Here is a 16,492-nt window from a genome sequence, read left to right on the forward strand (position 1 = left end):
TCATCAGAACGCTGGCCTGAGAGCACACAGGTGCGAACGTGCATGAACAAAATTGTGAGAGAATGAGTGTGAGTAAGGAAAAGTAAATGTAAGTTTTGTAAATAAATCCTTGCAGAAGATTTGGCACTGAATTTTGGTACACAGCAGGATGCACACAATTCCTCTACCTGCTTCTCCACAGACCCACTGCGATCTGTCCCACCCTGCACAAATAGTTGTCAGCATCTTCATTAGAGAGGATGGTCATTATCAATCGGTGTAGAGGAGTAGGGAAGAGTACCATCTAATATACAAATTATACAATAAAAATATACATCTATTATACAAATTTAGAGCCATAATGACTGCATTTTTATATTATCCATTACAATCTCCTACATCTGAGAACCAGATTACTTCGATATCAGGTTCACAGTCTAACAGAAAAAAATTATTGAAGCAGCCATGGATACTACTTTAAGTGCTGGCCCTGAACATCCGTGCCTAACTATTCAGTTAACATGCATCATATGAGCCTGTAAATTTGGAATCTGCCTCTGGTTTATCCTCCAGATAAAGCTGAGAATGGGGTGGACTTTTAATGATAAAATAATAATAATAATAATAAATAAAGCAACTAAGCAAATCATTCTTGGAGATTTGAACACTGCACAAACAAGCAGAGAAACAATTTAACAGAAGCCTGAAGCATGCATTCATTTTTTAGTATTCATTTTCTTATCACAGGAAACGACAAATTCATGTAGCTTAAAAATGCATTAAAAATTCCAGCAACCCTTGTATGGGTGCCAAGAGAGAAATATGGGATGAAATAGGTAAGGAAAGAAAATCTGCTTTTGACCCTCACTAGGCTTAGCACTAAACCCCCAAAAGAGAGGACAATCTGTCATTTGTGGAAAAATTACTATCTTTCCCTACTGTTCTACAAATAGACCCGTTTAAAATGTGCCATTTAATTGGAAGCCAAGCAGAAATACTACCACAGTCGGTGCTTAGCACACCTCATTACCTACACAATAGCTGTGAAAGCCTGCCTCGGAACCAGATCACTCTACTCTACTTTAAATAAAAGAAAAATGCACACCATCCACAATTAAGGAGGACAAACTGAGTTGCTAAACTTGAAGAAGAAAAACAAAACAAAAAAAGAAAGAAAACAAAACCACACAACACAGAATTGCAGGGGAGGAAACAGTGTTCTGTTTACTTTCTGATGGAAAAACACATCCCACAATGTCAAACCTCTTCAGGTATTACATGTTGCTGAGTTCCATGTCATCCTGTAAACATATTATGGGCACTGCAGCCTCCAGTCACACTACCAGTGGCACAGGATCAGTGTCCTGCAGCTGTGGTGACAACACCCATGATGTGTACGGACAAAGACAACAAGTGTATTCTCCTCACAAGCAAGGACGACAGACACAGAAATCAAAGTAACATCTTTATTATAAAAAAGCTTAGGTCTCCAAAAGTTTCTGGAACACTACAGGATCCCCCTCTATTTCAGATTTTTTTTTTTCATTTCACAATGAATATGAGAATTTTTTTTAAAGTTCCCTCAAGAATCTTTTAATGTTCCAGTTTAAAACATGAAGAGTCATAGGGGAAAAAAAAAAGGCGTTCATCATACTAATTCAGTTTCACCTTGAAAACAATCTCTAAAAATCATGTCAGCAGTTCAGTGTTCACATCATTTAAGCACATAGAAAATGGGCTATAATTGAGTTTCAAAAGAGAAAGCATTTTATAAATGAAAAATATATATATTCTTTCTTTATAGCACAGTGCAACTTAAAGCAACCTGTGCCTGAATTGACAAGCAATACTTACAAGGATACCATGCGATTAGTTCTCAGATGTAAAAATTGATCGACAGGAATGAAAATGACCCATAGAAAATTGTGCAATAAAAATTACAGAATTGAGCATCAAAGACAAATGTTTAATTTACACTAAAAATCAGTTATTAGTTGCACATGCAAAATGAGGTAATCAGAACTGTAATTAGCTGGTTTGCATGTGCAAAAGGCTAATTACTTATGCATATGTAGATACACTTTATATCTTTAAATTCTGCCATTGACATTTAAATGGTTCCTTTAGAAAACATGAGTCTACTTATAAATTGTAATTACTCTCAAAGCTATTTCAATACTTCTCCAACATTCTGAACACACCTTCATATGAGGAATTTCAGAAAATCACTTATGTAAAAGATTAATGCTTAACATCAGCATCAGCAATTCCTTAGCAGAAGCAGATACTGAGACCTGGTATTTCAGATGATGCCTCATCTGAAATGTTTTATCTTCCTCATCACCTTCCTTATACCCGATTTGGGTGAAAAGCATAGCATGCTCCTTAACCCAATTCCACTCAGCAGAGCACACGAAGTGTCCTCGTGAAGTGTGAAACGACTTTGGTGTGTTCAGTGAAGATTCTGTTGTAGGCAGCTGCCCACACGGCACAGGTCTGCTGGAGCTAAACAGGAGCTGTGTATCATGGTCACTCTGGAAGCCCTCAGCCAAGGCTGAGTTCATGTGCTACATGTGTTCTGACAATTGCTGTCCTCAATAAGCTGACAATTATCTTCACATAATAGCTAGTAACATATTTTAAAAGAAAGGCATTTTTCTGCTTTTGGTTACACATCAAATTCTACCATCACAGCATGTTCCTCCTATTACTTTCAGCCACTTTAAAAGAGTTCCCCTTTGAGGGATAGGATATACATCAAACAAAAAAATGGAAAGCAAAATAAATGTTTGCCTTAAAACAGGAAGAGTAGAAGGTTATTATGAAAACAGTCCTCAGCCTTTTTTTTTGCCCCACCTCCGACCCCTCAAAAATAATAATGAAAAAACTGTTCACTACAGCTGTAAAGAGTAAAGAGTATGCAGCCTGAGCTGCATGTTTAGTTATGTTTTCTTGGAATGCCACCACTGAGCCTACATATGCAAAATAGCCTGTTCTGCTGCTGAGGCCAAATCTCAAGCAAAACTTACACATAAAAGGATCCCTACCTACAGCAGACTCTTATGCATAACCCAATTAGAGGATGTGCTGAACTTGGTCTACTAACCAGCACAAGATTAGAGACAGAGGACCCAGTACACAAAGTCATTCCATACTTTTCAGGGTGGGGCATCATACTGATTCTTCTTCAGCTGTGCACACAGTAAAAAAAAAAAAAACAGCAACAATAACAAGAAAAAAATGGAACAAAGATACAAATAAGATACATAGCAAGGCACTGCAGAGATTTAATCTTCTTGAATGCAAAGCTGATTGATTTGTTTCTGATTTACTCTGTTACATATTTGTATGCATAACAAATAAGAAATATAAAATCCATTTGGTACCTGGAAGGTATTAATCTTCATTCACATCAGTCTACAAGACAGACCAAAGTAAAAGGCATAGCCTTCAAAGTTACCAAACAGAACTGGTACATATGCACATCTGTGTAAATACAACTGCCACAAGGATTTGCCAACTATCTGATACTGTAAAGCAATTTTTCATAATACATAATACACTTCATAACTGACATTTTAGCAGTGTCTTTTCTTTCAATGGCTCTGACAGACATGTATCGGATTTGAGGAGAAGTCCTCCCTCCTTTTCAAGAATTTCCTAGCATTTCTGCTTTGCTTTCATCGAGTATAAGGGGAGAACAGAAGTCTTTGTTCTTCATGCACGCCTCCAGACCCTAAGAATGTGTGAAGACGGTAAAGTTAGGTTATAAATGGATCAGACTTGTTACCTGTACTATTTTTAAGTCTCCATAATGTTCTCGAAGAATGACTGACTACCCAAGGTTAAAAGGCCATGGGAAGGACAGACAATAGCAACCGTCTCCCCAGTGACAGAGATGGAAAGTACTTTAGCCACATGACCACAGTTCATGAAGGAGAGGCATGGATGAACTATAAAACAATGGATCTCTGGAACAAATCTTCCTGGGGAGGGTGAAGCATGGAGCGGAGTGTTCTTACCTCCTATTAGAACAATCCTAGCAAAGAAAAGTCAACTTAAATTGTCTTATTTTTATTTTGTTCTTATAACGCATCAGTTATGATGAGCTAGCCAATTGCAGGCAGAAAGAGAATCACAGAATCACAGAATGTTAGGGATTAGAAGGGACCTTGAAAGGTCATCTAGTCTAATCCCCCTGCCAGAGCAGGAACACCTAAATCATGTCACACAGGAACACGTCCAGGTAGGTTTTGAAAGTCTCCAGAGAAGGAGACTCCACAGCCCCCTGGGCAGCCTGTTCCAGTGCTCTGTCACCTTTACCATAAAAAAGTTTTGTCTCATATTTAAGCGGAACCTCCTGTGTTCCAGCTTGCACCCACTGCCCCTTATCCTAACACTGGATGTCACTGAGAAGAGCCTGGCTCCATCCTCCTGACACTCACCCTTTATGTATTTATAAACATTAATAAGGTCACCCCTCAGTCTTCTCCAAGCTAAATAGACCCAGCTCCCTCAGCCTTTCCTTGTAAGGGAGATGCTCCCCTCCCTTAATCATCCTTGTGGCTCTGTGCTGGACTTTCTCAGGCAGTTCCCTGTCCTTCTTGAACTGAGGGGCCCAGAACTGGACACAATATTCTAGATGTGGTCTCACCAGGGCAGAGGAGAGGGGGAGGAGAACCTCTCTTGACCTAATAACCACAGCCCTGCTGAGACACCCCAGGATGCCACTGGCCTTCTTGGCCACGAGGGCACAGTGCTGGCTCATGGTCATCCGGCTGTCCACCAGGACCCCCAGGTCCCTCTCCCCTTAACTGCTCTCCAGCAGGGCAGTTCCCAACTTATACTGGTGTCTGGGGTTGTTCTTGCCCAGATGCAGGACTATACATTTGCCCTCATTATATTTCATTAAGTTTCTCCCCGCCCAATTCTCCAACCTGTTGAGGTCCCTCTGGATGGCAGCACAGCCTTCTGGCATGTCAGCCACTCCTCCCAGTTTAGTGTTAACAGCAAACTTGCTAATGGCACACTCCATTCCCTCATCCAAGTCATCAATGAATATATTAAACCTCACTGGTCCCAGTACCAACCCTTGAGGGACTCCATTAGATATAGGACTCCAACTTGACTCCATACCACTAACCACAACCCTCTGGCTTCTTCCCTAGTGGAGATGTAAACTTTTGTGTATGCTCTTCCCCAGAGCGCACACAACCTTCTGCAATCTACTCTTTCTCACCCTGTTTCTCCAATGTATAAAGGCTCCTTCCCTCATTACTAAATGGAATTAGTTTCTCAGAACCAATCGTTTACCGAGGAACGAACCTCATAAATGTGTTCTAAGATGCGTTTCCTCTACAGACAATGCACATATACTCTCACTATTCACTCACCGTGGAAGGCTAGCACAGATCAGTATGCAACTGTGTACAGTGACCCCATGGATTTGGTAATTTGAATATTCTGCACTTTTCATTTCATTCAGAGGATCTCAAAGTACTCGTGAGTCCTCATGAAACTGCACAGACTCATTACAAATCTCATTATACATATAGCTAAACTTGTTATAAATGAAGACTGAACAACCTGCTGAAGAATAAGCCACAGAAGAAACCACAAACATAACACAGAGACTAAGTCCTAGCTCCCTTGATCTTATAATTTCTCAGCAAGCACAGGCTAAAGAAATCCAGTTTCTGTACAGAAATCAGATGCATTCCTGCACACTCTTAAAAATACTTCCATAGATAGTTATTCTCACCTCTCCAAAATAAGACACTAATGGAGAAATCTCACACACAGCCGGAGGATCTTCAGTTCCTGAGAGACTGAAGAAGAGAACACAGGATTAACTTCTTGCTATGCTTACAAAGCAGTGTGTCATCTTTGAAAGTCTGTCAGGAGTAAGACATCCAGAAGGGTAAGACATTTGTTATATTCACATACATCAGACATCATTTGAACACAAACACTGAAAATAAAAGGGAATCAGCAGGTCCCAACTATTTGTCATCAAAACAATTACATAACATTTAAAGAGGTGCTTTTCAAATACAACGTACAGCTTGTGGGTTTATTTAACTTTGCTTTGATGAATTAAGAGTCCCAAGAATGGAAAGCTGCTTTTACTTCAGTGTGATGCAGGAAGTATTTAAACTGGTAGTTGCTCTAATAGCCAATACTCATGTCCACCTGAGATTCTAGATGGGCTTTAAGTACTAGGATCATATTCAGAAAAGCTGGGGAGGACTACAAATTACAATTCCTTGGGCTGGCTAAATCCTGAATGATACAAAAGGTTGCCTCTACCTAAGGTAGTTGTCTCCCTGTGTTCGTGTTGCTATACGAGGAGTCAACTCACTGTCTCCAAGGCAGGAAATTCAGCCAGACTTAAAGCAAAGATTACTGGCCATTACTGACTAGAGTACTTACAGTAACTAATGGAGCAGTAGCTGTTACAGATAATACTTGGCATGTTCAGAAAAGGCCAGCTGAACAGAACCCATGCCAAGTCATCCTGTGATCCGGCAAATGCCCGATTTTAGAATGAAGTGTACATGCCATTAGCGAGCTTTCAAGTTTGGGCAGTCACATGCAAAGAAGTTGCAGAGAAGGTCACAAAGGTTCACACCTGAGTTTCTCTGGTATTCTGCAACCATTTTCATCCAGAAATCTGGCCCCAGCCTTCAGAGCCCAGCGGTAATGCTGGGCCAGGAGGGATTGCCGAGCAGTGGTAGGAGTGTCTTTGTCAGCTGTGTCTGCATTTTTTAATGGTGAGAACTCCTCTTCTCTCAAAACTTCAAATGCCACAAAATTCCTACAAGCAAAGGGGAGAAAACAATGAAAAACAAAGCTAGCCATCAGCCCTGTTAGCAGAAAAGATGCAAAAACAACTTTCAAGGGGAAGAGTTCATATATATTTTAGGGAGCATTGATGTATGCAGCCTGGGGCAAAGTCAAGCTAAGGAAAGTCCACCTCCCACCTGAAGAGCAAAGAATACCAGGACTTTATGACAGAAAAGCAGAATAGAATTATAGAATCACAGAATACTTTGGGTTGGAAAAGACCACTAAGATCATCAAGTCCAACCATTAATCTAGCACTGCCAAGTCTACCACTACCACTACCACTTGTCCTATCGCTTGTTGCTTTGGAGAAGAGACCAACCCCCCACCTCCACTGAGGTAGCTGTAACGAATGGTAAGGTCTCTCTTGAGCCTTCTTTTCTCCAGGTTAAACAACCCCAGCTCCTTCAGCTGTTTCTCGTAAGACTTGTTCTTTAGACCCTTCACCAGCTTCATTGCCCTTCTCTGGACACGCTCCAGCACCTCCATGTCCTTCTTGTAGTGGAGGGGCCCAAAATTGAACACAGTACTCAAGGTGCGGCCTCACCAGAGCCAAGTACGGGGGACAATCACTTCCCTAGTCCTGCTGGCCACACTACTTCTGATACAAGCCAGGATGCCGTTGGACTTCTTGGCCATATGAGCACACGGCTGGCTCATATTTAACTGGCTATCGGCCAATACCCCCAGGCCCCTCTTCTCCAGGCAGTTTTCCGGACACTCTTCCCCCAGCCTGTAGCATTGCATGGGGTTATTGTACCCGCCAGTGCAGGACCCGACACTTGGCCTGGTTGCCCTTCGTACAGTTGGCCTTGGCCCATCGGTCCAGCCTATCCAGGTCCCTCTGCAGAGCCTTCCTGCCCTCAAGCAGATCAACACTCACGGCCCAATTTGGTGTCAACTGCAAACTTCCTGAGGGTGAACTCGAACCCCTCGTCCAGACCATTGATAAAGATATTGAAGAGGCTTCAATACGGAGCCATGCAAGACACCACTTGTGACTGGAGTCCAACTGGATTTAACTGTTCCAACTGATTTAACACCATTCACCCCAACTCTTTGGGCTCAGCCACTCAGCCAATTTTTTTTTTTATCCAGTGAAGCGTACATTCACCCAGGCCATGAGCAGCCAGCTTCTCCGGGAGAATGTTTTAGGAAACGCTGTTGAAAGCTTTGCTAAAGTCTAGGTAGACCACATACACAGCCTTTCCCTCATCCACTAAGCAGGTCACCTTGTATCAGAAGGAGATCAGGTTCATTAACCGTTTCATAAACTGAGGTGCCCAATCTCTTTCCTCATGACCCTCAAGAACTGTGCAGAGGTAGGAGGAAAAACAAAACTTCTCCACAGATCCCACATAAACTTCTCCAGGCACTAGAGACATGTGGACAAAAAGTCTCAGCTAACAGCAACACCTGAAGCTCAGATGCACGGCAGAGCTGTGCTGCTCACTACAGAGCACAGCACCCCTGCTCAAAGAAATGGTCACTGAACTTGAGAGTCTGTGGGCAAGGATGAACTGAGGACACCAGTTTCCAGGTATGAATAAGCAATAAGGGAGGACTTACAGTCAATGTTAAGTACAGTTGCTTATCAGAAAAAAGGAACTCAAATAAGAAACCAGCCTCTGCACATTTCTGCACTTCACATGTGAAGAGCATCTGCCAAGCAATTTCTGCGTTATTTTTACAAAGTACAGGAAATCACTGCTTGCATATGAGCTCTTTTGAATCCCAGAGCTCTGCACTATTTCCAATACACTGTCTTTGCCTTTCATATATTTCATTACTGACTATGTCAGGAAATGGAGACCAGGGTTCAAAACTTGAGCTCCTTTTCCTGAAGTAAATCCTCTAAAAACAAAAATGCAATCCCCAAACAAGATATTTCAGTTTGCATGAGATCTCTTTTTGCCATTCATTTAAGCCTGGAAGAGAATCTTTACAGATGAATTCTAGGCCTTCAAAAATAGCATTTATAAATTTCTGGTGGATTTCTAAATTATTAAAATCCCACATTCCCTAAACTCAAAGCTCCTGTGTTAACGCTGTAGCACAGATATCTCTGCTATGTTTCAGAGTTTGGCAAGCCAACATTTACAGTTCCTACAGCAACAGTAACTTAGTCCCATGGTGCTTAAGCAACATGTTTTCTGAACGCAAAGGGTGTGAACTAAGCCCTTGTTTAATATGCACCTAAAATGTAACAAGAGCTGCAGTTGTTATGGAAGTCACAATTGTATAAGGCCTGATTTCTTAGATTCTGAATACTTCAACATGCACTTGTATTAAATGTTGGCTTTGCACAAGATTTCCTTTTCTTTCTTTCTTCCTTCCTTTCTTTCTGTCTCTCTTTCTCTCTCTTTCATATGGCTATTAAAGGCTGGGCCAGCCAAACCATCCTCCACAGAACAAAAGGTTCCCAAAGAATGGTCAGAGAAAGCCCAGCTGCTGCCAAGGGCTCTGTGAATGCACCCTTCAGAGCCTGTGAAGTTACTGTCATGCTGGAGTTTGGTAGATCCAACCGTCTTTTTAACAAGTCACCCACAAACCACACACTCTGTCAAAGTCTTTTACAACTTGCAGTCATCCAAACAAACAGTGAGAGGGGAAAAAATATTCATGTCTGCCACTAACTTAGAGAACTGGAACACATCAAACACAAACTTCTCCAGCTTTATCCCATTTGGTTTTAGCGGTTTTACCAGATTTCCCTCCTCGTCAATGTAAGGCACCTTCTTTATCGCTACGTGATGCTTCAGCTGGGGCTCATATTTTCTGCAAAAAGGAGGACAAACAAGATAATTTACTTCCTGCCCACTTTGAGAAAAGAAGTAAACTTCTGGGAAGCACACTGCTTATTATTACCCTAGGTCATATCTCAACTGTTGTGGGTTATGACATAAAATCACATCCAGGAAACACTTCACTGAGCAAAGCAGCCCAGACACCTGCATGGCAGGGAGCAGCAGCACTCCACTCCTGCACAACATGACATAATAGGGTAAAGGAAAAAGTGAGGGAGGACCTAGCATCCAGCTGCAATCACAAGCAGAGAAGAAAAAAAAAAAAAGATAACCTAAACTGTTAGATGGCCAGGTTGAAAATGGAACAGAGCAGATCTCTCACACAAAGGTAGATCAAGCTCTTCAGGAATATTGTCTGGCTCAGGACTAGACAAAAATTAAGTTAGGTCCCCCATAACTATCTCCACACCTTTAGACTTCATCAGTATCATATACTCCCACAGAGACAGTATCCCCAGCCTTTCCTGGGTCAGTACCATATCTAAGGGAAGAGAGCTGCACACTGAACACTCCGTATCGTGCCTCCCTCTTCCAACTCCAAGCAGAATCTTCCCCCAGTTCCATTAACTCCCCCAACCTGTTGTCCCAAGGGACAGCATTGGTAACGTTCCTATTGAAAACCCTCAATGTGGGGCAGCATTGCTTGACTACACCACAGCTCACATGCCTGCTCATCTCTGCAGGCCCAGAAAGGCCATGCACTGGTTTATCTCCGTTGATTTAGTTACAGCAAAGCATGCAGACTCTCCATTACGTAAAGCCTAAAGAGCATGCTGGAGTGGTCAAAAGTGGACATGGTTGTTTTAAACTCTTTTGAGAAGACAGAAGGTACCCATAACTATAATTACAAAGTGGGAAATGGGAACATCCACTCTTGTAAGCATTTCTGGGATGCACAGCTGCCTGGTAGTTCTGCTGGAACTTACTGGGCCACCATCTGCAGAAATTCAACTGTGAAGAAATGGTTGCAGATATTGCCAGTGCTGTACACCAGCCCCCCATCAGGGCTTTGCAGCTGCGCAGTCTCTGGACTGATCTCACTGTACTCCACCACCTGATAGATCCCATCCACACGGCACACCACCCCAACAGGTTCTGTGGGGTAGGCCTTCTCCACCACCTGCAGACACAGGACAGAAGACTGTGACAAGAAGAAAGAAAAACCTGGCAATATTTCAACTCCCCCCCAAAAAAATTATCAAATTATCCTACTAGACCCTGCTGCACGCTGATCCTCTAATGCCTCAAGAACACAGGCAAGACAGTGCTGAGTATACAAAGTAGGCTGGAGGCATTTTTTTTTCCATAAATTGGCATAAAAACCAATTACATGACCACTTAAATTGCAGTTACCCAGAAGACAAACCACAGTTAGAAGAAATCAGCATACTGTGGGGACACTTTTCTTATCAACTTTTAACTGGGACCTGGCATTAAATGAAGAATGTTTACAGCTATTAACTTTCAGCTCCCTGTCTGCATGAACAGTGTCCAGGATTAAAGCAATACTAAACTGCCCTCATAAACATCAGGCACCTGCTCTTTTGGAGTCACAAAACCAGGCTCTTTCAACTTCACCTGTCCTCCACAGTGGGATGTAAGGAGTGCCTTGACTAGACTTAAAGGTGTATTTATAAAACACATCACAGTCTAATAAAGCTTCTTGATATCTCAGGTGCCTTTATAGAAAGGGCACACACAAAAGGGAATCGATTCCAGTTTGTAGTTTCCTGTGTAATTACAGTCTCTGCTTTAATCTAAGTTTATTTTCCATTGTACTCTGGGAAGAGGGGAAGAGGCCCTAGAAGTACACCCCAGGAAGTAAATTCTGAATACAAAATGGACAGCAAGCAGCTCCCCCTTGCATTTTCAGAATGCCACATCTAAATCTGCTCCAAGGGAGCTGTCATTGGGCAGAGATCTGAACATTCCAGTACCTCCGAGCTCACCCTAACCACTACCTTCCAGAGTAATCGGATCTTAACTCCTTGTGGGGAAATGGCCCAGCATTAGCACCGCCTCACCTTGGCACCGCAATCTGCCCCTTTGGAAACACAGAAGCCTATGAAGACTGGATCTGCCATCTTGACGAGGATGTTGTCTACACAGTATACATGAACATACTGTATACCACGCTGCTTCATGTCATCCAAGATCTTATTATCCACCAAAGCACGATATAAGCCACCATTGCCATCTATAATGCAAAAGAAAAGAAGAGGCCCTGGTTATTTAGTGACTCTGCAGGGTTTTTATTGCAATTAACAAAGCAAAGGGTACAAGTCCTGAACAGATTTTCTTTAACAGCAGAGCAGGGAATGTTTTCTAGACAAGAATCAGTGCCATTGGATTTTATTTCCAGCTCTGCCACCAACTCAATTCAGGCAAGGCCTGAACTTTCACACCCTAGTATGAAACCTTGCAAAGTAGGACTGGGTACCAACCTCACAGGGAAGCATTATAAGACTTTGAAGTGTTGTAAGATCCTCAGAGGAAAAACACTAATGGGGAAAACAGTGTGGCAAAAGAGGATGGGAAAAGACTGCTACATTTCTTCTCTTCCAGTGCAGAGCAAAAGCACATTTAAAACTCAGCCTGTAGAAAAACACTAAGGACAGTCTTATCCTCTGCATATTCCTGCCCTTAGAAGTATCCAATGACCTTCTAAAGGCTTAAACTCCATCTGCACATTTATTTGTTCACCGCAGATCACCATTTCATGGTCACTCCTTCCTTCAACACTCCAGTTAGCTCAGGAGAACCATTCTGCAGCCACAAAAAACAAATTACTGCAACATAGCCTTGAATGGGCTGCCTTCACTGAGTCTCTTGCCATGTCCAGGTTAAGAGAAGAGAAGATGTGAGACATTTCAATCATTTTGGCAAGAGTTAATCTTCCTGCTGCTTGTTGCTTTTTTCCCCATTTCCAGCTATCAGCCTTGAAAGGGGGAGCCTTCAGCCAGGTGAGCTTCCTCCCCAGCCTGACAGCATCACTGCTGACTGCTGAGCAAACACTAACTCAGAGCTGGCACAGTGCGTGGCAAGGAGCACACACAGCTCTCCTGACAGCTTCACCCTGGGAGGCAGCAGCCCAGAGGCTGTCATCCTGGGGACTCATCCCTAGCTTATACGCAGCCCTGCCCATGCACATGCACACTATTCCAAACCTGCAGCTACCCCACCCCTTCTAATCCTGCTAATATTCCCAGGCTTTGATTTAAAAAAAAAAAAGTGATGTGGGCAAATCTCCAGCAATAACTAAACAGAGGTTACTACATTCTTGATTAACAGACTAAAGCATTTAACTGAACCCTCCCATGCTAATTAGAAGCATTGACATTGACTTCCAAATACTGCTCCTGTGTGCCAAGACCGGCTGACAGCAATTTTCAACACATATTACATTACTGTACTAAATAAGGGCAAACAGCAGGATACCTGGAGCCATAGCAATTTTCCCCTTCTCCTCCAAGATGGCCTTCCCATCAAAGGTAACAGCTGGCAGCATCCTCTGTTCAAACATGATCACATTGGATTTATCCAGGTTGAAGTAGCCGTGTTCTACAAAGAACTCTTCTGTCGGCCCCAGGGTGAACTCACTTGTCATGATGTACCTGGGTAGGAACAAGTGTAGAGCAAGGAACAAGAAAAAGAAAAAAACTACAGATGGGACAGAGAAGGGAAAAAAACTTAGCATGTTAAATGAATGACAATACAGTAACTTATGGTATGTAGCTGACTAGTAGAGCTCTCCTTGAAAGCTCATCCTGCAGGAAGGCTGTACAAAGTCTCATGAGCAATCCTACCCACAGATTTAGCTCCAGACAAGACAGAAAAGCCTTTCCCTAAATACGAATAACATCTGGATATCCAAGTCAGCTCCAAAACAGAGTAAAGAATAGCACAAGAGATTCATTCACCCCAAATTTCAAACTGAAAGTAACCATTTAAAGAAGTAGTGACCAGCATAAGGTGCTGAGAATGAACCATGAAACTCCAGGAGCTCAAAGTATGCTAGTGCCTCTTTTGCGCCAACATGAAGAGCAGCACAACTTGCTTTTAAGTTTCTCTGTTTCCTCCTCTCCTTCTAGCTCCACATTGCTTCTGTCTTTCCTTCCATTACCTTCCATCTCCAACACTGGCTAGAATCATAAAATCATAAAATATCCTAAACTGAAAGGTACTCAGAAGGATCATCAATCCAAGTTCTGGCTCCACATTGGACCACCCAAAAATGAAGCCATATGTCTAAGAGCACCGTCCAAATGTTTCTGGAACTCCGTCAGGCTCAGTCCTGTGACCAATTCTCTGGGGAGCCTGTTCCAGTGCCCAACCACCATCTCAACGAAGAACATTTTCCTAGCATCCAGCCTGAACCTCCCCTGCCACAGTTACATGCCGTTCCCTTGGGTCCTGTCGCTGTCACCAAAGAGAAGAGATCATAGAATCATAGAATGAGTTGTGTTAAAGATCATCTAATTCCAGCTCCCCTACAGGGAGACCTTTCACTAGAGCAGGTTGCTCAAAGCCCCATGCAACTTGGCTTTAAACACTTCCAGGGATGGGGCATCCACAATTTCTCTGGGCAGCCTGTTCCAGGGCCTCACCACCCTCATGGCAAAGAATTTCTTCCTAACATCTAACCTAAACCTACCCTCTTTCAGTTTAAAGCTATTATTCCTTGTCCTATCTCTACACTCCCTGATAAAGAGTCCCTCCCCAGCTTTCCTGTAGCCCCCTTTAGGTACTGGAAGGCCTCTGTAAGGTCTCCCTGGAGGCTTCTCTTCTCCAGTCTGAACAACCCCCAACTCCCTCAGCCTGTCTTCACAGGAGAGGTGCTCCAGCCCCTTGATCATCCTTGTGGCCTCCTCTGGACTCCAACAGGTCCATCTCCTTCTTGTGCTGGGGGCCCCAGAGCTGAACACAGTGCTCCAGGTGGAGTCTCATGAAAGCAGAGTAGAGGGGAAGAATCCCTTCCCTCACCCTGCTGGCCATGCTTCTTTCGATGCAGCCCAGGATATGGTTGGCTTTCTGGGTTGCAAGCACACATTACCGGCTTCTGTTGAGCTTCTCATCCACCAGCACCCCCAGGTCCTTCTCCTCAGTGCTGCTTTGACTCCATTCTCCACCCAGTCTGTATTAGTGCTTGGGATTGCCCCGGCCCAGGTGCAGGACCTTGCATTTGGTCTTGTTGAACTTCCTGAGGTTCGCACAGGCCCACCTCTCAAGTCTGTCCAGGTAGGTCCCTCTGGATGGCATCCCTTCCCACCAGCATCGACCACACCACACAGCTTGGTGTCATCAGTCAACTTGCTGACGGTGCACTCAATTTCACTGTCCATGTCGCCAACAAAGATGTCAAACAGCTCCAATCCCAGTGCTGATCCCTAAGGAACATCGCTCATAATTGTTTTCCGCTTGGGTATCGAACCATTGACCCCAACTCTTGAAGTGCAACCATCTAGCCAATTCCTTACCCACCAAGTGACCCATCCATCAAATCCACATCTCTTCAGTTTGGAGACGAGGATATCGTGTGGGACAGCGTCAAATACTTTGCACAAGTCCACGTAGACAACACCAGTTGCTCTTTCCTTATCCACCAGCTCTGTAACCCCATCGGAAGAAGGCCAACAGATTTGTCAGGCATGACACGTGTGGGACAGTGTCAAATACTTTGCACAAGTCCACGTAAATGATATCAACATCTGCTCCCCTGCTCCCATCATGAGGAGGCTGTAGGCTGCTATCAGGCCTCCCCTCAGTCTTCTCTTCTCTAGGCTGAACAAACCACATGACTTCAGCCGCTCCTCATACGTCTTGCCCTCTAAACCCTTCACCATCTTCGTAGCCCTCTTTTGGACATGCTGTTATGGCTTTATGTCCTTATATTGTGGTGCCCAAAACCACAAATAGTACTCAAGGTGAGGCTGCACCAGCATAGAGCGGGACAAGCACTTCCCTCAACCAGCTAAGAGCCATCTTCACCATGTACCTGTGCAGCACTTCCTCAACACATGTGATAGGTATATGGGGTCTTCTGTAAGCACACGAGGGTATCCATCACTTGCACAGGAGAGCTTAGACCTCATGTACACACAGATTTACATATTTGCAGCACAGCAGAGCCTGGCCTCTGGGGTACTGTGGCAGCCAGCTGTCTCCTCAGCCCAAGGAAAATAAACTGTAAACATTATCAGCAGATGTTGAATCCTTCCTTCCAACAGCACCAGGGATGAATGCCTTTGCAATTCAGGTTATGTATACATGGCTTCAGAAAGAAGCACACAATCGAGACTTTAATTACTTTCAATCTCCGATTTGTAAAACAACGTGCCATCCTGAAGACCTGAGACATACGTGCTCTTTCGTTCTTCCCAAACCCTGCCTCACACCAGACAGTGATTTCATAAAGGTATTTCTTTATATTCTAAGGATGAACACGTAGCAAAAAACATTCTCAGAACCATGCTGCAGTGCCTTCCTCTCTCTCTCAACCACCACATCCCATAGGGAATTGATAATCTGCACCTTGCACAGAGCCTGGAGACTTCTGAAAGCTGGTAGCAACCAGCAGATAAGGTAGACAGCTGTAAACAATGACAGCAGGAGGTAGCCTAAAAATGGAGCATGACAAGCATTTACTATTGTGGAAGGGAAGAGTTTTATGCTGTGGCTGAAGATGCACATAGAAGGTCTTGGAATGTGAGCACAGTGTGATCTCTCTCTCCATACAGGAATCTGAGAAAGTATGGCACAAACATATGACATCTCTCACAAACAATCTGAAACAGGCACTGAAAAGTGCTGTTTATTATGTTGTCAGGGACCGCGCTTGAAAAGACAATTCAAGGGTAGTG

At 43.4% G+C, this 16,492-nt stretch overlaps 1 protein-coding gene across 1 annotated transcript in view; it reads right to left on the minus strand.

The window, feature by feature from the left end:
- Positions 1-1,431: 1,431 nt before the first annotated feature.
- The window catches only part of UAP1L1 (UDP-N-acetylglucosamine pyrophosphorylase 1 like 1), a 30,236-nt gene continuing 15,175 nt past the window's right edge, over positions 1,432-16,492 (minus strand). Inside the window, exons 3-9 of the mRNA XM_083807317.1 lie at positions 13,071-13,246; positions 11,657-11,829; positions 10,559-10,752; positions 9,463-9,603; positions 6,611-6,796; positions 5,741-5,807; positions 1,432-3,715 (exon numbers count right to left, since the gene is read on the minus strand). Of these exons, the coding sequence (XP_083663443.1) occupies positions 3,629-3,715; positions 5,741-5,807; positions 6,611-6,796; positions 9,463-9,603; positions 10,559-10,752; positions 11,657-11,829; positions 13,071-13,246 (1,024 nt within the window). The 3' untranslated portion in view covers positions 1,432-3,628. The remainder of the gene's footprint in view (positions 3,716-5,740; positions 5,808-6,610; positions 6,797-9,462; positions 9,604-10,558; positions 10,753-11,656; positions 11,830-13,070; positions 13,247-16,492) is intronic.

Source organism: Anser anser, assembly GCF_964211835.1.
Source record: "Anser anser genome assembly, chromosome: 21".
Taxonomy (NCBI): Eukaryota; Metazoa; Chordata; class Aves; order Anseriformes; family Anatidae; genus Anser; species Anser anser.